Here is a 26,122-nt window from a genome sequence, read left to right as displayed (position 1 = left end):
AAAAGGGAATAACCCTCTCACTTTATGAGTTAATGTTATTTAATAACATTTCCATAGACCACCTAAATCTACCATGCGGGCCACTCCTTGGGAGGTCAGAAAATGCAGAAAGATAGAAGATCAGAAATAACTGATATAGAGAAATACGGAATCAAGAACAAAGTGAGAGGATATACCTGGGAAGAGGGTAGAGATGTATCTTCCTCTTGATCTACAAGAATCTGCCTGCCAGTGCGGGGAACACGGATTCGGGCCCTGATCTGGGAAGATTCCACATGCCACAGAGCAACTAAGCCCGTGTGCCATAACTACTGAGCCTGCGCTCTAGAGCCCGCGAGCCACAACTACTGAGCCTGTGTGCTGCAACTGAGGAAGCCTGTGTGCCTAGAGCCCGTGCTCCACAACAAGAGGAGCCGCCGCAGTGAGAAGCCCGCGCACCGCAACGAAGAGTAGCCCCCGCTCGCCGCAACTAGAGAAAGCCCATGTGCAGCAACGAAGACCCAACACAGCCAAAAATAAATAATAAATATATAAATTTATTTAAAAAAAAGAGATTCATCCATGTGGCTGTGTGTAGACCTAGTTTGTTCATTTTAACTGTTATATTCTATAAAATTTATGTCAGATTTTAATTATCTAGTCCTTTTTTTTTAAAGATTTTTTTTTTGATGTGGACCATTTCTAAAGTCTTTATTGAATTTGTTACAATATTGCTTCTGTTTTACGTTTTGGTTTTTTGGCAGAGAGGCATGTGGGATCTTAGCTCCCTGACCAGGGATCAAACTCGCACCCCCTGCATTGGAAGGCAGAGTCTTAACCACCTAACCACCAGGGAAGTCCCCAGTCCCTTTTTGAGAGTCATTTAGGTGGTTACTAAATTTTGTCATTACAAACAGTGCTGCAAAAAACATCCTATACATATCTGCTTATGCACAAGGGATACCGTCGTACATACACCTAGGAGTCCAATGCTGGTTGTAATTTTACTAGACAGTGCCAAATTGTTCTGTAAATGGGGTACTTTCTACTCATTTTCATCACACTTGTACTGTTAGACTATTTAATGTTTGCTATTCTAATAAGTGTGAAATGATATTTCATAGTCATTTTTATATGCCTGTCCCAGATGACCACTGAAGGTAAACATCTTTTCATGTGTTGACTATTATAGTTCCCTCTTCTGCAAAATACCTGCTCAGTCATTCCACTTTCTAAAACACCGTTAAAAGATATTTATTGCGTAGATGATATGAATGCACTGGTAGTTCAAGGATCTGAAAAGTAAGGTTGGGTTTATTAAGAGTTTACATAATAATAATGCATTCCGAAATACCAGAGTACTGCATCTCAAGCTGAGATTCACAGCAGCATCACAATTCTGCTGGTGAAACGAATGTTTATTACAGGTTACATGTTCCTGTTGGTTAATGGATGCTTTAAATTCTGTGCAAATTATACCACAGCGTATGATTCATGATCCTGAGGAAAACGAAGGAGCCGGAGTCTCTGACTTAGAGCAAGGAAGTAGGATCCATTTCCACTTTATGTCTAAACGGATCAAGAAACAAAGAATTGTATTCAAACCTTCCTCCAAACAGTCTGGCAAATAAGCACACACAAACACAAACACAAAATAGTGATAATGGCGTCAACTTTGAATCACAATTGGAAAATAGAAATGGTAATAAAGTAAATAGAATTATTCATATTTAAATACCACAAATAACTCTTACCCAAAGGAGGGCATGTATATTTGAGTGGGTAAGACTTTTTCTAACTGCAAAATTATAAATCTTATTGCTTGTCCATAGGACAACCAGTTTTACAGAAGGCAATTTTTCTCCTCTAGCTTTCTTCTTAGGTACTGTAAAACCAAGTATCACTATTATCAGGTCACTTGCATCTTATCATGCTGACGAGAAATCTACAAAATCTGCATTTATTCTGTACATATCTGAAAGTTGACCACTATGGAGATTCCAAAGATTGTGTTTGCAAGGCAAGTGAAGGTAGGTCTCCTAGGCAAAGGAAACGATATTGAGACGTTTGAGGAGCTACCTGATGATATCTATAATCCAAGAAAAGTTAACCTAAAGACCTTTACAGTTGGTTTGTAATGTGGTCTTGTCCTCTTAGTTTGAACTTGGATGTGTTTGAAGTAAAGGGAGTTAACATCATTTTAAAAATAATAATGATCCTAGAAGGAAGAAAACAAAAGAATCTGTACGGTTTCCATCTCTGTCCCTCTAGTTTTGTGTTTCTCAGCTGGAGTTGGTCATCACCAAACCACAGATGTAGATAAGGCTCCTGCTGAGGCAGTCCCCTCTCCCTGGTGGTCCCTCTCCCTGGCAGTCCCATCTACAATGTGCAGGACTCCCCCTCTCTGGCAGGGCTGCTATACCATTGGTCTGTACACTCACTGGACACTGGTAGACAAGTGCTTTGGTTTTAAAAAGCAAACATCAAGCTCCTTCCATTCAAGCCAACCAACTCTGAAAAAGGCTTCTTACTTCTTCCTGTTAGAGGAAGCAACCCCCAGAAGAATGAAGAAAGCATCGTGTTACAACTGTGTGACGGGACCCTCTAGTACTCGCACTCTGCAGGCCAGCTCCCCTAGTCTAAATCATCTCCAACAACAGACTTGATAGAGCAGCCTTTGGGGAGAGCTTTGGGTGACCATAGGACCATGTGGATTATGTATCTCAATGGGGTAGTTAAGTCCTCACAAACGGGTAACAGCTGTGAAGAATTCACTTCTGCTTGGACCTGGGCATCTATACTCTTTTGGGATCCGCACAGCTACAGGGCACCTCCTCAGCCCACACCTACAAGTAAAGTCAGTCACTCATCCCCAACACTCTAAGAGCTAGTTCTTCTATGGTGAATACTGACCACACATCAGGCAGGGTTCAGTGAACAGTCATGGTCATGGGCTTAGACCTCTTTGGTACCAACTGGGTCTAACCAACTGGGTCAACCATAACAAAAAGTAAATGATGGAAATTTAACAGGTCCCGAACGCAGAACGGTGGCCTTTTTAGTGCCACACTCCACTCAAGACAAACTTATTCAAGGTCAGTGGATACCTGGCTAGGCAGGTGAGAACATAATGATATAGGAGATAGAGTGTAGGTGAGATTACTCAGAGAGGGAGTTATGTTCCTGAAATTCTTGGTTAGAATAGGAAAAGAATTTTCTCAAAGAGAAAATATAAATGAATGTCAGACATCATGATCACAATTCTATTCTCTCTGCATTAAATACTCTTTTGTGATTTAGCACAAATACTTTTTCCCCACAGGAAAGTGCATTTAAAGCTAAAACACTCTTAAAGGAACCTCAGAATATCACATATTTGTGAACTGAGAACTTGTTTTGCTAGAGAAAGAACTGACTTCATCTGTCAGTGCATCATTTAAATGGTTCTTCTGGCTGGTTATGAAATCAACTGAACTTTCAAACATTTTAATGGAAAACAGAATCGCTTAGTCAACCCTCACCTCCAACCCTCCCAGTCTTCCTGTTGAGCAGCTGATTTATGCAAGGTTTAAGCAACTGGTGGACTGGTGCTTATACCCATGATCATCCTGTCCTTCCCTCAGAATAACTATCATCACATGTTAATTGTAATTATTTAACTGCCTGCCTGCTTCATCCCACCCCCACTAGAATGTAAACTTCACAGGAAAGGGGCTTTGATTTATCTGACATTATAGCCCCTGATAAGCACACAGTAGGCACTCATTAAATATACGTTGAATGAAAGAATAAGTAAAATGGCCGACTGGCATACTAATAAAGGATCTGTGAACAAAATGCCTTTAGAATAAAAGAAGTAATTGACATCAAATGGGCCATTTAAGCTGGCAAAGGAGGAGGAACTTGCGTGGCGAAGTGTATTTGTAGTGACCTTGAGCATATGGAACCTACATTTTTAGGCTGGGACAGAAAGTTTTAACTCCTGTAAAACAGTTCCCTAAGTTCAACTTTGTGGGAAAACTTTTGGGGCCACGTGGCAATTCTGTGAAGCGTTTACAAGAAGAAACCTTGACAAAAATGTCCATCCTTGGAAAAGGCTCCATGAGAGACAAGGCAAAAGAAGAAGAGTTGAGGAAAAGTGGAGAAGCAAGGTACTTCCACCTCAGTGATGATCTCCGTGTTCTGAATGAAGTGTTTGCCCCGCCCCCCAGCAGAAGCCTATGCCCGGATGGGACATGCTCTGGAGGAAATCAAAAAGTTCCTCATTCCTGAGTATAATGATGAAATCAGGCAAGCACAGCTCCAGGAATTAACCTATTTGAATGGTGGTCCAGAAAATGCAGATGTACCAGTTGTTACCTTGCGTACAAGAGGGGTACCAACCCCAGCAATAACCAGGGGAAGGGGAGGAGTCACAGCCCAGCCAGTGGGAGTCGGGGTACTGCGAGGGACACCGACTGCCAGGGGAGTCCTTTCCACCCGAGGGCCAGTGAGTCGGGGAAGAGGACTTCTCACCTCAGAGCAAGAGGAGTCCCCCCAACTGGGTACAGACCTCCACCACCGCCCCCAACACGAGAGACCTGTGGAGATTATGACTATGACGATGGACATGGCACTGCTTATAAGGAACAGCGTTATGATTCCTATGATAACAACTATAGCGCCCCAGCCCAAAGTGGCGCTGATTACTATGCTTATGGACACCGATTCAGTGAAGAGACGTGTGATTCCTAAGGGCCAGAGGAGTGGACTAACTCAAGACACAAGGAACCCTCAGCGAGGACAGCAACGGGTGTCTACCGAGACCAGCCATACAGCAGATACTGACTGTACTGTCTGATGCTGTGACATAGCCAGTCTCCATCAGTCCTGTATACTGTTCAAAGTAATTGTTTTCTACGAACAATCCCTTTTTAAATAAATCAAAATGGTTAAAATCTGGAGAAAACCAAAAAAGCAGTCTCTGAGAATTCTGTACAATGAAGAAGTGATTCCATTTTACACCACACGTTGTAGATGGCACTATGGACTTTAAAAAGTCTCAACCCAAGGGGACTCTGGGCAGAATGACCCAGCAGAACTTAAACCAGAAAGAAAGAAACCCTATGCATTGAAAGCTCCTGGATAGGAAGTCCCCTCAAATCCAGGAAAAGATGGTAAGTAGATACCACAGCTGAAGGAGGCCCTCTAAATCAGCCCTTCTGTCAGCGGGTGATCAGGGCCCTCCCTCTCTGTGTTCCAGATTCCAAAGTGACAGCGCCACAGGTTAAAAATTCCCTTCCTATTCACAGCGTATTCCAGGTAACAACTGGATTTTTCATCTCTTACTAACCAGCTCGCTGGCTTAAGTACCCCCCACGCAGTCCCTCCCCACTCGAGGTGAGAGAAGCATGGCGCCTAAGGGACGAGGATCCGAGGCTTGGGTTGACAGGCCGGCCGGCGACCTTGGCTTTCCGGGGCCCAGGCCAACGCGCGGCGCCTACCCCAGCGCCGCCCTCGCGCGGGGTGAAGGTGGAGGCGGGAGAGGCTCGCCACACCTCGGGGTTTGCAGAGGCTCGGCATCCGGGCCGGGCGCTGGGGGGTGGGGAGGAAGGTACGCCTCTCCCCGGGCGGCTAGGAAGCGGGGACGTGGGAGCCATACGAGCGGCGGGGGACTCACCTGCAGCAACACCGCCAGCAGGAAGCACAGGTACATCTGGTAAATGCCCATCTCGCCTACCGCCTGGAACGCCTCCTCCACCTCCATGGCCGGCCGCGCGCTCGGCCCCGGCCTAGCCGCCAGCGGGAGCCCGGCCCCGACCCGCCCTCCCGCCGCCCCCGCTCCGGCGCGGCCCTCCCCGGCCGGCCCGGCGCGCGAGCTCCACGGCGCCCGGCACCGGCTCGGCCCAGCCAGCGAGGAGCCGGGCGCGGCGTGGGAGCGTGGGCGGGGCGGCGGGAGTTGCGTCTGCGCGGGCGGGGTCGGGGGTCGGGGGCCGGGGACCGGGGGCCCGCGCGGGCTTGCGGGTCCGGGGCGGGATGCCAGGTACCAGGGCCTCTGGGCTTCCTGTTAAAGATTTTTTTCTGAGAGGGATGGGTTTCTGCGCCGCTTAAAGCGAGAGGAAAGAGGAAGTGGGAAGTGGGCTCGGCCGTCGGCATCCTCTCTGATGGAGAAATACGGGAAGGGCAGCGGCGTCTAAGCCACAGCCGCTGCTTCGGGGACGGGGGACGCGATGACTGTTGGGAGACCGGGTGACTGCTAGCATAATCTGTACTTTTGTACAAATCAGTTAAATGCGGTAAGTGGGAATGGGTTCTAGATCCTTCGGAGAAGAGTGCTGTTCAACATTTCTTTACATCCTGCTCTGTGCTAGCTATGTGGTCAGGCAACCAAATTCTTGCAAAACCGTGAGATACATTTGGTTATAGAAATATCCATGAGGTACGAAGGAAATACAAAAGATGAAAGATTAATTTATGGGACAGGACGTGATGGCTGCCAAAGTGTTTGAAGGATAAACAGCAGTTTGAAGGGCTGGAAATGGAGAAATATGCAGCAGGACCTAGGGACGCTAGTCACTTGCCTTAAGCCTCATTTCTCCACCTCCTTAGATTGATTTTAACAGCTGCATAGTATTCCATTGTCGAGGCCACGGCACCCAGTACAATATTGAACAGAAGAAGTAACCAGTTATTGCTTTATCTAGCCTTTTACGTCTAAGAGAGTGAGATAGGTCTATAATTTTGTTACTGTTCTTGTCTGGATTTGGCTGTGAGATTATAGTAGCTTAGTAAAATGAGTTGGAAGTATTTAGTAAAAACTCTTCTTTAAACCATCTGGACTTGGTTTGTTTTGCAGGGGGAGCCTCTTTGTCACAGAGATAGAGACCTAGAGAGATTTATGTCACTTATTTTTATGGCTTTTTTTTTTTTTTTTGGTACGCGGGCCTCTCACTGTTGTGGCCTCTCCCGCTGCAGAGCAACAGGCTCCGGACGCACAGGCTCAGCGTCCATGGCTCACAGGCCTAGCCGCTCCGCGGCATGTGGGATCCTCCCGGACTGGGGCACGAACCCGTATCCCCTGCATCGGCAGGCGGACTCTCAACCACTGCACCACCAGGGAAGCCCTTTATGGCTTTTTGTTCTTGAATTACTTTTAGTTTTTTTTCTAGAAGTGTTACTATTTTATCTAGTTTTTCTGTTGTTTTTGGAATAAACTTGTTCATCTTGTTCTCTTGGGGTTTTTTAAATCATGCTCTAGCTGTATTTAGGCCCCATTTTTTTATTCTGAATATTATTCATTTTTATTGTCCCATTCTTATCAGTCTTGCCAGAAGCTTGTCTACTTTATTATTTTTTGAAGAAACCAGTTTTTATTTTGTGATTTTTCTTTCTTTATGTCTTTGTTTTCTATTTTATGGAATATATGAACTATTTTCTTTCTTTACTTATTTTTGCTAGTATGTAATTCTTTTACTGCCTACATGACTTGAAAGTTTAGCTTTTTGCTTTCAATTTTCCTTTTATAAGAATAATTATACATAAGACTATGCATTTCTCTAGGTACTACTTTGCTCTATTCCACAAGTTTTGTCATGTGGTACTTACATTGTCTTTAGTTTTAAATATTCCATGACATTGTAATGTCCTCTCTACCCAAGGAGCTATTTGTTCTTTTTTTTTAAGTTTTCAATTAAAGGTTGTTGCTATTTTTTAACCATCTTTTTATTGTTGATTACTAATTTAAATGCTTTGTGAACATAGATGATATTAAATCTTGGAAATTGAATTTTCTTGTGACCTAGTATGTGGTCATTTTAGAAAAGTGTACTGAATGTATTGAAAATACTCTCCATTTGTTTGGGTGCAAGGTTCTTTATCTATTAGATCAACCTTGTTAATTTTATCAAAGTAGTCTGTATTACTACTAAATTTTACTTTGCTGGATGTATCAGATTTTAGTAAACGTGTCAAAATCTTACAAAATGATTATCATTTTCGAGTTTTTATCAAGTTCTCTTTTTATTTGTGAAAGTTTATGAAAGTACCAATTGTATCATTCCTTTTATCGTGATAAAATACCTTTTTTTCTCTTAATGCTTTTTGTCTTAATTTTCATTTTGTCTAATGTTAACATTGCTGTGTCAATTTTTTGTTGTTGTTATTTTCCTTGTAATCCCTTTGTTTTCATCCTTTCAGCTTTGTTACCTTCTAGACATGTTTATGGAAGGAGGGTTTATTTGTCTATCCAATTTTGTAGTCTCTGTCTTTTAACAGGTGAGTTAAACCCACTTATACTCATTGTGAATGATATATTTAGAATCATTTCTACTATTTTGTGTTTTATGTTTATCATCTTCTTTCTTTTTACTTCCTGGCCGTCTATTGAAGTCTTAAAGCCATTTTTATATGGTCCTTCTTTCTTTCTTCTATTTTTGGGAGCTACACATTGCACTATTTTTTGTTTTATGTTTACCATCTTCTTTCTTTTTACTTCCTGGCCATCTATTGAAGTCTTAAAACCATTTTTATATGGTCCTTCTTTCTTCTATTTTTGGGAGCTACACATTGCACTATTATTGTTATTATTGTTGTCATTATTATTATTTTAGTAGTTAACGTTTTAACATCCACATAACTGTACACTGTTCTACAATGTTGATAGTTACTTAATATATTTATTCTCTTTTCAAACTACACGAGATTCCAGAATGCTTTATCGGAGAAAACACAGGAGGACATAAAATGTTATGTTCTGAAAAGCTTTGTTAGGTGACTCAAGAAGTGACTATTGTGGTGCCAAAACACTGATGAACAAGACTAATGTGAAGTGTTTTAACAAAAAACTTTCACTGTTAAGGAAAATTGTCCTGCACTTGGAAATAATCAGAAAGCAAGAAGAGGACTGTATGTCCTTTCAATGTAATCATGAAGCATTATTCAACAAGCCCACCCCCAGGATTATTTAATTATTTAATTCAGTAGGAAAATTTACCAGTGTTTGACCTGGCTATTTGCTATGAATTAGAGTCTAGATACTGTGCAGTTACATGTAAATTTGTGGATTTTCTTTTTGGTAGAGATGTAAATGATTATGTTTAATAGGAAAGATAATAATCTATTATTTCATTGCCCCGCAGAACATTAATTCATTTTATATATAATCTAGCAATCTTTTTTTTTTCCTAGAAATAACCAGTTCTTCAAATGCTCTTAGAACCAGCTTTACCATCCTACTGCTTCCTTCATCAATTAAAAATAAAATCATTGACATGGGTTCATTCTGTATAGGTAAGAGAGTCATATTTTGAACTTTTGAAATTTTCCTTTGATATTATGATGCATGAGAGTGAAAAAATTATACATCCATATTTTATGATATATAGCTAAATAAATGAAGTGTTAAGTAGAAGTTGGGTTATTTCATCTTACTCGCTAAAAGTTTATGTATTTTAAGTGGGTCAGAAACTTTACATATTCCGTGTTAATTCACATTGTGTTGGAACATATATCCTAAAAGCAGTTGGTTATCGTGAGAACAGAAAATACAACCCTGGGAGTGTCAGAAATGAGGTCTGTGGATTGATAGAGTCCAGGTATGCAGTGCTAAGGAGCTTCAACTTTTTCCTGCAGGTGATGGGGACCACTGAAGTGTTTTTTCAGGTTGAGCGTTGTGATTTTTAAAAGATGATTTGGCAGCAGTGGAAAATGCACGTAACACCAGTTGAGACACTGTTGTAAGGGCCCAGGCAGGACCCAGTGAGGGTCTGAGAGCTTAAACCAGGACAGTGGTAATAGGGATTGAGAAGTGAAGTCAAATTTAAGGTAAAATCTGCAAAAATTGACAGTGATTCATTTTGCAGAAGCATACGAGAGAGAAATCAGCAATGATTCCTGTTTCTGGCTTCAACAACTGGGAAAATGGAGGTAGTACTATTTTTTATATATATAAATTTATTTATTTCATTTATTTATTTTTGGCTGCATTGGGTCTTCGTTGCCTGTGCATGGGCTTTCTCTAGTTGCGGCGAGCGGGGGCTGCTCTTCGTTGAGGTGTGCGGGCTTCTCATTGCGGTGGCTTCTCTTGTTGCAGACCATGGGCTCTAGGCACGTGGGCTTCAGTAGTTGTGTCACACGGGCTTCGTAGTTGTGGCTCTTGGGCTCTAGAACACAGGCTCAGTAATTGTGGCGCATGGGCTGAGTTGCTTTGCGGCTTGTGGGATCTTCCCGGACCCAGGGCTCGAACCCGTGTCCCCTGCTTTGGTAGGCGGATTCCTAACCACTGCACCACCAGGGAAGCCCAGAGGTAGTACTGTTAACTGAGGTAGGGAACACAGAAGGTAGAGTAGGTTGGTGGTGGTAGGTTGAAGGACCTGAGATAGGAATGGTGGGGCCTAGAGGCATTGCTCTTTTAAATGGTCGTTGCCCCTTTAAGATCCTGCCCTTCCCCCCCTTAACCCACCCAGGCCCCTGCTGGATTTCCTTGCCCTCATTTACAGTCCGTGCCAGAGCTTCTGAGCATGCGCTGAAGGAAGAGCAGGACTAATTAAAGCTCTCCTGAGGCTCAAGGTATTGCATCTGTGGCTCTTAGCAAAGAGTTCCATTTTGAGAGCATATTTTCCCCATCTGACCATTCTTTACTCATTTTTCTTTTTCTTAAGTCCTTTCCTACTATAATTTTATAGTACCTGTATTTCTTTTAATAACTCAGAAGTAATGAACATCTGGGGTTTTTTTAAATAATAAATTAAAATAATGTTTAAAATAGTGTGTCTATCAAATATACACTTGTTGGGATATGAGAGGAAGAAAGGTTAACTTTATCTGGTAAATTACATAAAGCCTTGAAGCAAATATACTCAACTATTGTCATCTTCTTTCTTTTGTTGTAAAACCTCCACACCTAACCACAGTGTGGCCTTTTGCTTCACTGGTAATTTGGTGTCCCGGAAGGCTACTGAAATTCGGTATGCAAGATAACAGAATTCATGTGTGTTAAGTGTTGTTTCAAATCCTTGGAAATCAGTGTTGTATACCAGCCTAAATGTACCCAGAGTTAGTCTTTTTAAAAAATCTAAAGAACATTTTTCCTTCTGCATAAACCTTTATGCTGAGATAACTCTTTGTTAGTATGTTACAGCAACATGCCTTAATAAAGACAGCCAAAGTCCAAATACCTCTGTCAACATTAAGTTGATATAAACACAGCAAATGTGATGGGAGTGACCAGATCACAAGGAAGCCAGATTTTGAGGACAGATGTCTGGGAGGAAGGAGCAAGAAGACAAAGGGAGGAAAAGCAAAACGATAATGGAATTAGCGGTGAGATTGACGTGTCTCCGTGTTCTGGCCCTCCAAACCAACAACTGTCATTCAAAAACCGTCTGTAAGTGGGTGAAAGCATATACTAAATTAGATCTAAATCTGATATGGAGGAGTTGGCCATTTCCATGTCTCAAACCTTAGCAATAAAAGAGTATGAATAGAGTTAGGTCTAAAGTTCTATTTTTAGGTTACAGCAGAAAGAGATGAAATATGAGGGAAATTAGCCATTACTTATGTTTGAATTTAGATCATAGAGTGTTTTGCTTGCTAAGAGTCCAGTTTTACATGCTGTCCCAAGAGGCACTGAGCTTAGAGAATGGGACATTCATTTAATTCAACAGATTCATTCCTGAGTGCCCAACTTTAATGAAAACGTCAGGGTTGTTGCTGTTACTGCCACTATGCTGCTGCTATTTCTTATGCAGGGAAGTTTTACAACTAGGGAATACAGACTGCAATGACGAATTTGCCATACTCATGGACGTCTATCATTTGAGGCTATATAATTCAGTAGAATGGATAAAAATTTGCCAAATGCCCCGAAGTTCCCCAGGATTAAAATCTGGGTGCTATTGGAATTGCCTGAACCACTTGAGTTGGTTAAGTATTGCGCAAACATGATGATAACCTGCATATCAAGAGTCTTAACCCCAAGTGGGCTTTCTAAATTAAAACCAGCAATTTACATTGCCTTCAGAAAGTAGGAACCCAAAGTAGATTTCAGAGAATCAAGTTTGATCCACTGGATCTACTCAGTCTCAAAAAGGAGAAGTCACCAATCCCGAAACGATTCTGAAAATCGTTATGTATGAGAATTCTTTCAACAAATGCGTGCTGGGCATATTATTCTAGGTGTGAGGAATACAGGGTTAAACCAGCAAAGCCTCTCCTCTCACTAGTGGCGCTTGCCTTCCAGTGAAGACTTTCTTCTTGGCTGCAGTACTGGATGGGGTGGTAGGGGTGAGAGCGAGGAAGAGGAGGAGGAGTTGTCGACTCTGGAAATTGCACACTTGCTCTACTATCTGATCATGAAATAGGCTCCAAATTAAAACATAACGATGTGGCTAAGTAGATTAGAAAGAAGAATGGTATCCATTATGTCTTCTTCAGTCTGAAGGCTCTTGTCCCTATGTTAATCTGCCTTAAGAAGAATTAGCCAGATCTTGTTATCTCCCTATAGTAGTGAGAGTCACTTAGTAGAAAGTTACATGAGTGCACAAATTCACATGAATTTTCAGAACCAAGTTAATCCTTAATTTACTGGCATCCAGCTATTTGAGCCTGAAGATCATATTGCATCTTAAATGATATAAACTCATCTTCATCGGTTTTCATATGAATGAGAAGAGTATCTTATTCTCAGCCAAACAGCAAATCAAATCCTCCTGTCAATTATCTGTTTCAGTGCAAGATTTTGAATAGTCTCAGTTTTATTTGCCCCTCCTACCAGGCCTGAGATTCTTCTTTCACCTTTGTCTAATAAAGACATTTTTTAATTTAATTATAGTTGATTTACAATCTTATGTTAGTTTCAGGTATACAGCAAAATGATTTAGCTTTACATATATATGTATATATATATGTATACTTTTTCAGATTATTTTCTACTATAGGTTATTACAAGATATTGAATATAGTTCCCTGGGCTATACAGTAGGTCATTGTTGTTTATCTATTTTATATTTAGTAGTTTGTATCAGCTAATCCCAAACTCCTAATGTATCCCTCCCCAACTCCTTTTCTACTTTGGTAACCATATATTTGTTTTCTATGTCTGTGAGTCTTATTCTGTTTTGTAAATAAGTTCATTTGTGTCGTATTTTAGATTCCATGTATAAGCAATATCATATGGTATTTGTCTTTCTCTGCCTGACTTCTCTTAGTATGATAGGTCCATCCATGTTGCTGCAAATGGCAGTATTTCATTCATTTTCCTTCACCTTTTTTTGTCACAGGACCTTGTGCAAACCCAATGAAGTTAATGTTTTTTTAAAAAAAATTTATTTTATTTATTTATTTTTGGTTGCAGTGGGTCTTCATTGCTGCGTGTGGGCTTTCTCTAGTTGCGGCAAGCAGGGGCTACTCTTCATTGCAGTGCACAAGCTTCTCATTGCAGTGGCTTCTCTTGTTGCCGAGCACGGGCTCTAGGCATGCAGGCTTCAGTAGTTGTGGCATGCAGGCTCAGTAGTTGTGGCTCATGGGCTCTAGAGCATAGGCTCAGTTGCTCCACATCGTGTGGGATCTTCCCCGACCAGGGCTCGAACCTGTGTCCCCTGCATTGGCAGGCCGATTCTTAACCACTGCGCCATCAGGAAGCCCGAAGTTAATGGTTTTTCCTCAGGACAATGAGGGTACTGGAGAGGGTGCACTCATACACACACACATTTTGAATGCCATTTTTTAGAAATCACTGAGCCCACCCCCCCCACACATTATAAAAATGTTAAATTTAGGCTACGGGAGGTTAGATAATAGGTTTAAGATGATTCAGGGACATACTGCAAGCCACATAATTAGTTAGCACAGCAGTAACTAAAACCAAGTTCTCAAAAGTTTGTGAGTTGTTTTTTGTTTTTGTTTTGTTTTGTTTGTTTTTACTAACAGATTCCACTCTCTGGTACAGGCCCCATCTCTGAACCATTTTTTCTTATCTGGAAATATTAATATAGAACAATATTATCTTTGTAACACATTTACATTCTGATTCCTTTGTAAACAGAGTAAATGTCCCCAGATCCACGATTTTAAGGTTGGGACTTTAGCTCAATAGGGGCCCTCCCTCCCTAATAACTCAGCGACATGACTGCAATCGCGAACGCGTGCTGAAGGCTTTCTCATCTGTTGTGTTTGAAGCCAGAGAATGGAATAGCACTGTAGCTTTCCTTTGTGGGTTATTCCTTACTCAACAGCCATTCTGCTTTTGACCTGAAAAACTGGGCCACAGAGATCTTGCACCATCAGGCTTCTTTCTTATTGGGCTGTGAAAGTCTAACATATGGCTAATTACAATTTACACCTCCTTAAGTGCTCCAACAATCCACTAAAGGATGTTTTGTCTCTTTGGTTTAGTGTTCAGAGCACTTTTTGCAGACAAAGCAGTAAACAGTTCCTTTGGAGGTGCTTCTTAATTTCAGATGATGATGGAAGATGATGATCTTCTGTCTGGGTTCTTAATGATGTATTCTCGGCCTGTTCTGTTATATGACGGTGTTCCTAATGATGTGTCATTGCCATTTACAGCATCCTGGTGACCAGCTTGCCTTTTCCTCAGCATCTTCTTCCCATGGTCAAGACATGAAACAGGTCCATTGAGGATAAAATGAAGAACTAAAGTAAGTGAAAGAAGATGAGATTTTAGGAGCAAAATGTCTATGGCATAAAATAAATAAATATAACTGATAATAAAGATATTTGATCAAAGATACCTGAGTCATTTTGTGTTTATGTTTTTATTTTTGTCATTGCTCTTTTCAGCTGTGTATGTGTTTATGAGATAAATACATGCTCTGTTGCAAGGAGATGGGTGCTTCTTGAAATAACATATAATGGAAAGTTATTGCTTCAGACTAAAAATTTAGTTTTAGTTTGTTGGATGTCAAAATACAAGCTGATAATGAGAAATCACTTAAGCAGAGAAGTTTTCTGTTCAGTGAAGTGGTTTGCACAGGGAGAAGATGTGCTGATGGAGATGTTTTATTTGAAGCTGGATATAGAAGGTAAGGATGGATTTAGTCCTGGGGCTCTCTTCTGGCCCTGCCAACAGGTGACCAGCTGGCACCAAATATAAGCATGACAGCTTGGTGCAGTCAACTGAGACCCACATTTCCTTTTCCCTTCATCCAGGGAATAGCTAAAAACACGACTTCTAATTCCCTTACTGGCATGGGGCTGTGCAGAAATAAATAAGTTTTCAGTTAAATGAGTGTAAATAAAAATATGTCCTATCATTTATAATTTTAAAGTTTAAGGTTTGTAGTAGTGCTTTAGAACTAAAGTGATCTATGAACTAAAGTAATGTGAGCTCCCATGAGTTCTTGACCGTATGAACAATCTTGGAAAAGCTGATAATATGGGAGATTTCAAATTTGAAAATTCAGCTTTGAGATCACTGTTTATGGGATGAATATCCTTAGGGGAAACCTATACCTCCTTAATGGGGATGCAGAGCTAGGTGAGAAGATCTGGTCTTTCTCCTGTTACCTTAAATTGCTGATGTGCCCAAGACTCAACATAGCTCTGATAAAGATGCTCACAAATACACCAGATGAGCTCCTGAACTTTAATGTTTTCCTTTTAAGTAATATTTCTTTTAACTTTAAGTATACCTTTAAAAGTACTCTTAAAGCTCCCAAAGGATGGTTAAAGGACAATGTGGCCAGCATTTATGAGAGTTCTGCCACAATAAGGCTCAGGACTGTTAGACCTTAGGTCAGAGGGACCAATAGGCAGGTGGACCCGAGAACCAGCCTGTTCAGGAGAACACACAACCTGGTCATCCCTGCAGCTCTAGTCTGTTCTGTGCTCATCTGCTCTGTGCTCAGAGACCAGGAAGTCTTGTACTTTCTACAAACAATGTCAATTCAGGGCAAAAGTGCATCTGGAATTCTATCACAATCACACCTCCCTCCCTCGTTCCCCAGCACCTATCAAGGTCACTTTAAACTTCCTTTTAAAATTACATATGATATAGTCCCCAAGGCAATTTTAAAGTACTTCCATACAAGGAAACAAAAGTACAAAGTTATAGAAAAATAAAATCTTTTGCAAAAAAGAGGCTGCAGGGCAGGTTATAGTTTTTTTTGTGGGGCGGTGGTGCTTACTGAAAAAGAAATATGATTGCTTATATATTCTTTTTTATATCTTCACTTCTCGTTGTAGTCATATTTTCCCCGATACATGGCCATATTTCTAATAACTATTTTGAAGTCTTTGTCTGCTAATCTGCTCATTCTCTTATCTCTTCCTTTCTGGGTTTGTTTCTATTGATTGATTTTTTCTCCTGGTTATAAGTCCCAATTCCTTGCTTCTTATATATAGTGATTTTTAATTTGGGAGGAGGTTTTAAAAATGAAAGTATAGTTGATTTACAATGTTTCAGGTATACAGCAAAGTGATTCAGTTATATGTATATATGTTTTATATATATATATATATATATATATATATACTCTTTTTCATATTATTTTCAACTATAGGTTATTATAAGATATTGGCTATAGTTCCCTGTGCTATACAGTAGGTCCTTGTTGTTTATCTATTTTATATATAGCAGTGTGTATCTGTTAATTCCAAATTCCCAGTTTATCTCTCCCCACCCCTTTCCCTTTTGGTAATGATGAGTTTGTTTTCTATGTCTGTGAGTCTATTTCTGTTTTGTAAATAAGTTCATTTGTATCATTTTTTTTAGATTTCACATATAAGTGATATAATATGGTATTTGTCTTTGTCTGATTTACTTCACTTAGTATGATAATGTCTAGGTCCATGCATGTTGCTGCAAATGGCATTATTTCATTCATTTTTATGGCTGAGTAGTATTCCACTATATATATATTCTATTATATATATATACATTCCATTATATATATATATACACATATATACCACTTGTTCTTTATCCAGTCATCTGTTGATGGACACTTAAGTTGCTTCCACGTCTTGGCAATTGTAAACAGTGCTGCCGTGAACATTGGGGTGCGTGTAAATGATTTTTTATTGGATTCTATAAATTGTGAAGTTTTGTTATTGACCACTGGATGTTGCTGTCTTAGTTAAAGCTTGTTAGCCTTTGTCCTAGCAGGCAGTTTATTTATTTGTGCATTAGCTTGACCTTTTGAAGCTTTTTCTTAAGCTTTGTTGGAGTGGGTTTGGAGCAGCCCCTACTGCAGGGCTAATTTAGGCCTCCTGCAAGGGCATGACTCTTCTGAAGTGTCTAGTGACTGCCCCACATGTTCATGGTAGACTCTTCACACCAATTTGGCTTTTGCTTTTTCCATACCCTAGAATCGCTCTTTCTGGGATCACCAAGGACTTTTTAGTCCAGAGGATACTTTTCAGTTTTCGTCTTACTTGACTGAACAACAGTAGCATTTAATATTGTTCACCACTCCCACCTTTAAAGACTTTCTTCTTGAGACTTTTGTTTCATGCCATTCTTGTTTTCCTCTTACCTCCATGGATATTTTGCCAGTTCTCCTTCTGCCCAATCTTTGAATATTCCTCAGACTTTTTCCAAAGCCCTCTTCTTATTTTACTCCACACTCTTTCTCTTTCTCCAGGGGATCTCATGGTGTCCCAAAGCTTCCACTACCTTCTGTTTTACACTGAAAACACTGTGTGTGTGTGTGTGTGTGTGTGTGTGTGTGTGTGTGTGTGTGTGTGTGTGTGTGTGTGTGTGTGTGTGTGTGTGTATTTTCTCAACCCCAGATGTTTTCCAAGCTTCAGACTCCATTACCAATCACTTCTTCAATATCTCATCTTGAGTATTTTAAACACATCATGTTCTAAAGTGACCACTTGATTCCAGCCCACTGCCCTGCACCTGCTCCTCTCCCAAGTTTCCTGTCTCGTTGAAAGGCACCATCCAGTTTCTAATGCAAAAAAAATCTACAAGTCATTCTTGAAGCTTCGCTCTCAGTGTATATGAATCATTAAATACAATCATTTTTTTCCTTCTAAATATCTCTTGAACCTGTCCCCGCGATCCAACAAGAAACTATTGGTCCTACATACCAAGCATGATTCTAGAGCAGAAGAGAGATATGTGACCAAGGATGTGTCAGTGGATTTCAGAGTAGAACACAATCAAGGAGACAAGATTGGTTCCCCCGACACCCACTTTGTACAAGATCTCAGCATACCTTCTTCCCCAAATTCAGATACATACCAAGGAAGAAGTGGAGAAACCACCCGCCCCCCGCCCCTCGCCCCTCAAATTGACCGAAGTCAAATTTACAAATTCCAGAAGAATGTGGCTTGAGACTGAAATTAATTTCACTTATATAAAAAATAATACTCTACTTCTTCGCAAAGGCATAAAAATCATACTCAATATCTGACCAACATAACTGATAAAGACTTGATATTTAATCTAAATTGTAAATAAATATAAATGCAAAGATTAAGTAGGCTCTGCAATTAGGAAATCTTCATCCTCATCCAAGTCACCATCATTTCCTGCCTGAAAGCCAGCAATCGCCTTCTGAATGTTCTTTCACTTTCACTCTTATTTACCTCCAATCCCATTCTCTGCACCAAAACATGGGTGATCTTTTTGAAATGCAAACTTGAGCCTATAACTCTTCTGCTTATGACCCATTAACAGCTTCTCTTTGTTTTTAGAGTAGAGTCCAAATTCATTTACCAGGGCCTCCAAGGTTACCCATGCAGTCCTCTCTCTTCCATCCTCACTTTCAATCTCTACGCACTGGACTTCTCTTAGCTCTTCTAGTGTCCTAATTCCATAGGACTCCAGACAGACCAGGAGTACTCCTCTTCAGTTCCTCGCTACACACACACTGACCTGGCCAACTCCTATTCATCCTTCAGTTTCCTGTTTAAGTGCCACTTCCTCCCTGAAGCCCTCTTCCTTTGCCCAGATCAGTCTGGGGCCTGCTGTGAGCCACTCTCATTTGCTCCCTATGATGTTCCCTCATAGCACTTTACTACCACTGTGCTCCGTGAGAGCAGGGCCAGGCTCTCTCCTATCCTTCATATCTGTGTAGTACCCCAAACGGGGCTGTGTGGCACAAGAGGACATGTGGTAAATGTTGAATCAAAGAAAGGAGTCCAGGAAACTAATTCCCACCAAAGTGTTAACTGATAATGGTTTAAAATGCTTCCTGGAGGGTGGAAGATATTCAGATAAAATTTCCAAACTTAAAGGAATGCATCTCTACTGGTAAGGCTTCAATTACTGGCATATTCCTTAGCTAGAGGCTTTCCAGCTCCTGATACTTCCAGGCTGTTCACCAGGAGAAAAGGGACCAGCGATGTCTGCCATTACCCTTGAATCTCTAGGTCATCTGTCCCCTGCCTACCTAACTTCATTTGTGCTCTTGTCCTCCCTTCCTGCTGTGCTCTGCCCAAATGGGTTTGTTTGCATCTCTGACACACACTAAGCTCATGCCCCACCTGGGTCCTTGGGTGCTGTCTCTCCACGTGGGATGCTGTCTTCCCCCAACCCTGCTCTTTACAAGACAAATGCCATTTCCTAAGACAGGCCAGCTCTGTTATTCCCTCGCACTGTACTCTCTTTGTCTCTGTCACAGCATTTAACCACACTTGGTCCTTTTATGTATTTATATGTTTACTTGCTGTAATCCATCTCCTTTACTAATCTGTAAATGAAGGCAGGGACCACATCTACCTTGTTCCCTGCTGTTCTGCCAGGATCTAACATAGTGCCTAGGGCATAGTTGGTACTCAATAAGAATTTGCTGAATAAATGAATTAATATTTATTATAAACCATGAGCTGGTAGTTACATTTATTGTTATACCATAGATCATTTCACAAGGAAAATTGGAATGTTTCTGTTAACATCATAGAGGTTTGGCAAGTCAGACACAAAAGTACATCTGAAGTTGCATCTGGATGGGTTGCTAATCTTGGGTTGGAGGATATTGGGAGAGGGAGGGCAAGAAAGGACAAGGGGATGGAGAATCCAAAGCTAGAGAGTGGGATAAAAGCTAAGGATAGATGAGAGGGCAAATGCCATTTAGAGCACTTTACCCTTTGATCTGTGTTCTCCCAAGACCTTTATCTTAGAGATTTCTATTTTCCATGCTTTAAGCCTATAAAAACTAATGTGATTGAAGGGGAAAAAATTCAGCCTCTAGGTTAATTTTGTGAAGTCACTGGGGTCCTGTATTAGGGTCCTATTGCTGCCATTACCCATTGCCACAAAGGTAGTGACTGAATACAATAGAAGTTTACTCTCTTACAGTTCTGGAGGCCATAGTCTGCAATGAGTCTAATGGTACTAAAATCAAGGTGTCAGCAGGGCTTGTTCCTTCTTGAGGCTCCAGGGGAGAATCTATTCCCTGCCCCTTCCAACTTCTGGCGGCTGCTGACATTCCCTGGCTTGTGTTACATCACTCAGGTCTCTGCTTTGTGGTCTGTAGTCTTCGTGCCTTCTCTTCTGTAGTCAAGTCTCCCTCTACTTCTCTCTTGTAAGGACACTTGTGACTACATTTAGGGCCTCCCTGGATAATCCAGGATAATCTCCCTCTGTCAGCATCCTTCCTTAATCACACCTGCAAAGTCCCTTTGGCAATATAAGGTCATATTTCCAGCCTCCAGGGATTAGGATGTTTGTATCTTTGAGGGCCATTACTCAGCCTATCATGGGTCCATTTCAAATTTGAATGTCTATCATATTGTCTTTTTAAAAAAGCAAGTGCTGGGCTTCCCTGGTGGTGCAGTGGTTGAGAGTCCACCTGCCGGTGCAAGGGACACGGGTTCGTGCCCTGGTCCGGGAAGATCCCACATGCCGTGGAGCGGCTGGGCCCGTAAGCCATGGCCGCTGAGCCTGCGCGTCCGGAGCCTGTGTTCCACAACGGGAGAGGCCACAACAGTGAGAGCCCCGCGTACCGCAAAAAAAATAAAATAAAATAAAATAAGCAAGTGCTATATTTGTTTGTTTGGGGTTAGGTTTATTTTTAGAACTCTAACACGCTCTTCATAATTGTTCTTTTCTTCAGAGCTCTAGCAATTTTCAGTGTTAACCAAACTTCAGCTCTAAATGTAGTGCCTCTCATTTCTCACAGACCAAAACTTCGCTTTTATAAAAAACAGAAAGTATATCCTAAACCAACAAAACACTTCAGTTTTGTTTTATGTCAGGCATTTCTTTTGAAAGGCATCTCCCGTGAGACTAAAATATTTATCTGATTAAAGGTTTGTTTTAGAGATGACAAAAAATAAAACTTCCAGAGATTTCTGTTAGGCAAAGTCCTGAGCAACATAGGTTTTAGTATGTTTCTGCTTTTAACAGATCTAATACCACCTACTTAGAAAGTAGAAATTCACTGTAGGGAGTTTTTTGCTTTGACACCACAGAAGCAGTACTTGAAAATCAACTTAAATGGAATTTGCCCTTTAGACTGTTATCTCATAACCCTGAAAACCTGCTAAATGACATATGGTCAGGTTAAGTCAGGTTTCTGATGCAAATGATTTTAATGACCACTCCCTGAAGGCACATAATTTGAGAGCCTGAGTGAAGAGCCTGGAGCTGCTCTTTGATGGAGACCTTAGTTTCAGGCCAGGACCATGGAGGGAGGAAGCTATTCCTGGAAAGAACCCCAGCTTTCTCAGCTCAGTTGCCATGGACATGAATTAGTTACTTCCAGCCCAGTGCTGTCCAAATAGAAATATAACACAAGCATTATATTTAAATACATAATTAACATTTTTCTAGTAGGCACGTTAAAAACAGCAGAAAGAATAAGTGAAATTAATTTTAATGATACACTTTACTTAGCCCAATATATCCAAAATATTATTTCAACACGAATCAATAAAAAATAATTATTGAGAGATTTTACATTCCTTCAAATTTTTTTGCGTATTAAATCTTGATTCTGGTGTATATTTTGCACCTCCGGCGCATCTCAGTTTGGACCAGCCCCATTTCGAGTGCTCAGAAGCCAATGTGGCTAGCAGCTACTGTGTAGCTGTTTGGATGACTAACAAAACTTAGTCAATGGTGGTTCTTCGCCACCACAGATGCACGCTTTTACTTCTTTATATACTTTCTGGTTTTGTTGTATTTTTGCTTATTAGTTTTCTTGTAAGCTGTAAATCTTTGTTTTTATAGGAATTTTAAAAATCTTTGTTTTTCTTCAATGGGAAACAAGAACTTTCTCTTAAGGGATGAGAATTGGAGGATAACCCATGTACTAAAAATGAGATTAAATGATTTTTATTCCCCTGGTTAGCTTCACAGATGCTCTCTGAGCCCTTCAAAAAGATCTCCTCCAAGTCCATGGCTGGAAAGGCGCACATGGGGAGGTGGTGATGGAACCATGCACAGCTGCCCTAGCAAAGCCCACATGCCTCCCAGGACAGAAACAACACCTTCTCAACACAAGGTCAGGGACAGATTTTGGAATAAACTTGTTTTCTTGTATCTGGGATTCCTCAGTCTCTGCCTAAGGAAGGAGTCTTGAACTGAGACTCAGAACACCTGGCTTTCTTAGCTACTTGGGAGACCTTGGATAACTTATTTAAATTCGCTGTGCCTCAGGGCACTCATTAGTAAAATGATGAAGTCAGAATAGATCAGCGGTTTTCTAATACTAAGCAGTGAACTCGTTTTCCAAACAAAACTTTACAAATCCCAATACATTAAACAGATCCAAGTGGAGCTGTTCTGATAGCAGTCAGGGCAGGGAGTTGTAGGAGATGGGGGTACAAACAGGAGCAGGGTAGACCAGGGCTCCAGTGCCTCAACCTTCCTTCTGTATCTGAGGCACAGTTTGAAAACCTGAATAGATGGTCTCCACTGTAGCTTTCAGCATTAAATGTTCTAATTCTCTGTTATTCTCCATTGTACTCTATCAGCCAGTGCTCTCAATAAACAAGCTATAGACCAAGAACAAAGTAGGTGGAAGATCATTCCCAGGAGGTTCAAGGCTGGCTTAGGGCTTGCATATGTTCTAAATACTTTTCCTTTGGAACCCCATTACCCTACTCCATAGCATATCAAACATGTAATTTTCTTTTGGTATTTGAGAGACAATTTTTTTTCAGATCTCAAACATTTCTGAAAGTCCTTTAAAAACTCAGAGTCTCGGGGGCTTCCCTGGTGGCGCAGTGGTTGAGAGTCCGCCTGCCAATGCAGGGGACACGGGTTTGTGCCCTGGTCCGGGAAGATCCCACATGCCGCGGAGCGGCTGGGCCCTTGAGCCATGGTCGCTGAGCCTGCGCGTCCAGAGACGGTGCTCCACAACGGGAGAAGCCACAACCGTGAGAGGCCCGCGTACCGCAAAAAAAAAAAAAAAATCTGATCTGACCTGAGTATTTCAGGGTATGTGACCACTGACATAATAAATAATGTCTGACTTTGATATTACTGAGTGAAAAAAATACCTAATTTTAGAACAAATAATATAATTATTAGACAATGAACTTGTTTTGTTTTTCTAATCTGACTGCCTGTTAGAAATATTATTGTTTAAGTGTAGGCAACATTTTATTTTGTGGCATTATCAGAGAATGAGGTACTCTACTTGAACAAAAAGCAAATTAACCCTTTTGCTTAATTAACCCTTTTCTTAAACCCATATAGATCCTGCATTTAACTAAGCCCTGTGGTGCTTTCTTGATATTTTTACTGAAGGCCACTTCCTTTAAAGCAGTCACTGCTTGATGATGCCAGGTGAGGCATGGGAGGAAGTTTCCTTTTCCTGACAAGATGGCAAACTTTGTTTTGTCCCTCAATCTCAGCTCTAGGTATGCCAAAGACGTGAAAGAGAGCTTAATGAACTGGCCAAACTGTACAAACAAACAATAAAATCAAGAGAGAAACAAAACAAAATAACTGAGAGAAAAAAAATCATCATAAGCAAACGTCTTAATAATTTAGGTAAATAACTGGAAGAATAAAAATAGAATGTGTAACTTTTGGACTCATTATGTTCTCCATCTCTGCTGAAATTCCCTCATGCTTCTTGTCCTCCTTTTCCATTAGATCCTTCAGCATATGCATCATAGTTATTTAAAGTCCCTGTCTGATAATTTGAATATCTGGATCTGATTCTTTGATTGCTTTATGTCTTGGCACTGTTTTCCTTACCCTTGATTTCTGTATGTCCTATAAGTTTTTTTCTTTTTAGTTCTACGACTTTTTTTAAATTAAAAAGAAATTTTAAGACAGTTTTTTAAAGTTACTTTCCATTTACAGTTATTACAAAATATTGGCTATATTCTCCATGTTGTACAATACATCCTTGAGCCTATCTTACACCCAACAGTTTGTACGTCTCACTCCCCCACCCCTATATCGCCCCTCCCTCCCTACTGGTAACCACTAGTTTGTTCTCTATATCTGTGAGTCTGCTTCTTTTATGTAATATTCACTAGTTTGTTGTATTTGTTAGATTTTACATATCAGTGATGTCATACAGTATTTGTCTTTCTCTGTTTGATGTATGTCCTATAATATTTTACTGAATGCTGGACATTGTGTGTGGAAGAAAGTTGAGACTGAGATAAATAGTGTTTATGTCCAGAAATAGGTAAACTACTTTTTGTGACAGGCCATAGATATAGAGGGTTAAGTCAGTCCAGTCAGGAGTTGAGCTGAGTGTACCACAGGGTTTCTGTCCAATAAAGAAAATCTAGGGGCTTCCCTGGTGGCGCAGTGGTTCAGAATCCGCCTGCCAATGCAGGGGACATGGGTTCGAGCCCTGGTCCGGGAAGATCCCACATGCCACGGAGCAACTAAGCCTGAGCGCCACAACTACTGAGCCTGTGCTCTAGAGCCCGTGAGCCACAACTACTGAGCACACGTGCTGCAACTACTGAAGCCCACGTGCCTACAGCCCCTGCTCCACAACAAAGAGGGGCCCCCGCTCGCCGCAACTAGAGAAAGCCCGCGCGCAGCAACGAAGACCCAACACAGCCAAAAGTAAATAAATAAAATAAATAAATTTTTTAAAAAAGAAAATCTAAACATAGGTAATAAAAAAGTGATGACTTGATAGAAGATATTTCCAATACCCCAAATTAGCAAGTGCTACATATCTAAAATATATAAGAAACAACTTCAAACCAACAACAACAAAAAGACAGGATGCCCAATAGAAAAACAGTTAAAAAATATATATAGATAATTCTCAGAAAAGACATAGGAACAGCTAACAAGTATATGCTCAGTCTCACTCTCCACAGAAATGAAAATTTACATACTATTTTTGCCAATCAGATTGGCAAAAATTTTAAAAATCTGATGACACTGGGTGTTGGCAAAGGTGTGGGGAAACAGGAGCCCTTGTGTGCTGCCAGCAGACGTGTAAATGTGTGAGCAGGTGACCAGCATTCAGTGAATTTAGGTAAGTAACCCCATCGTGGTTGTATGTCTCTGGGAAACTAGCTCTTGCACAAGACTAAAGGAAAACGTTGCCCGGCATGTATTCGGCACTCAATAAATGTATATTGAGTGAAAGTCTGAAAGTGTTCATCACAACATTGTCTTCGGTAAGTGGAGCTGAGGTAACCCGATCATCCATTATTAGAAGTACAGGAAAGTAAAATGTATACGAAAGATGCATTTGACAATACAGTAGCTAACATTGGTCAAATTATTGCAGTGTGCCAGGCAGTCTTTTAAGTGCTCCATGTGTATTAACATAATTGCCCTCATAACAATGCTGTCAGGTATTTATTTCACACCGAAGAGATTAAGTCAGATTAAGCAGGAGGTCATGCAAACAATAAGAGGAAGACCTGGGTTGGAACCCAGACATCTGGCCCTAGCAGCCAAGCACTGAGCCACCTGTGACCAAGGGCTGCCTGCCTTCTGTCCTGGGTGTCTCTACTGGAGACCTGCCCTGTGGCGGGACCATTCCCACCTTCCCAACCAGCCCTTTCTGTCACGGGCCCTCTGTCCCTCTTTAAGGGGAGACTGTTTCCTGTCCAGTATATAACTAAGCTCCGAATGCTTCTTCCCCTGTACGGTTAGTGAAAACGTATCCTCCCAGGCCTTTCGAATCTTTGAAGCCCTGTCATGAGGAGCTGGGAACTCAGGCAGCCTCTTTCCTAGTCTTGTGGTTCATTTTCAAATAACCTGAGACAATATGGTGATTCCCTCCTCCAAGTCCTTTTCCCCTGGGGT

At 41.0% G+C, this 26,122-nt stretch overlaps 1 protein-coding gene, 1 long non-coding RNA gene and 1 pseudogene across 3 annotated transcripts in view; 2 read left to right on the top strand and 1 right to left on the bottom strand.

Moving 5' to 3' along the window:
* SLC22A15 (solute carrier family 22 member 15) overlaps nucleotides 1-5,975 on the bottom strand; it is a 79,762-nt gene extending 73,787 nt beyond the window's left edge. For both annotated transcript variants that reach the window (XR_009521591.1, XM_060027731.1), the window contains exon 1: nucleotides 5,639-5,975. Coding sequence is in view for 1 of the 2 variants with exons in the window: in XM_060027731.1 (XP_059883714.1) it covers nucleotides 5,639-5,725 (87 nt within the window). In the remaining variant the exon portion in view is untranslated. The remainder of the gene's footprint in view (nucleotides 1-5,638) is intronic.
* LOC132425497 (KH domain-containing, RNA-binding, signal transduction-associated protein 3 pseudogene) lies at nucleotides 1,971-4,806 on the top strand (annotated as a pseudogene).
* LOC132435635 (uncharacterized) lies at nucleotides 5,967-14,695 on the top strand. Its single transcript, XR_009521592.1, has 5 exons — nucleotides 5,967-6,254; nucleotides 8,155-8,232; nucleotides 9,145-9,246; nucleotides 9,819-9,882; nucleotides 14,521-14,695. It is a non-coding gene; the product is annotated as an uncharacterized lncRNA (long non-coding RNA).
* The last annotated feature ends 11,427 nt before the right edge of the window (nucleotides 14,696-26,122 follow it).

Source organism: Delphinus delphis, chromosome 1 (assembly GCF_949987515.2).
Source record: "Delphinus delphis chromosome 1, mDelDel1.2, whole genome shotgun sequence".
Taxonomy (NCBI): domain Eukaryota; kingdom Metazoa; phylum Chordata; class Mammalia; order Artiodactyla; family Delphinidae; genus Delphinus; species Delphinus delphis.
This window is presented reverse-complemented; position numbering and strand designations above follow the sequence as displayed.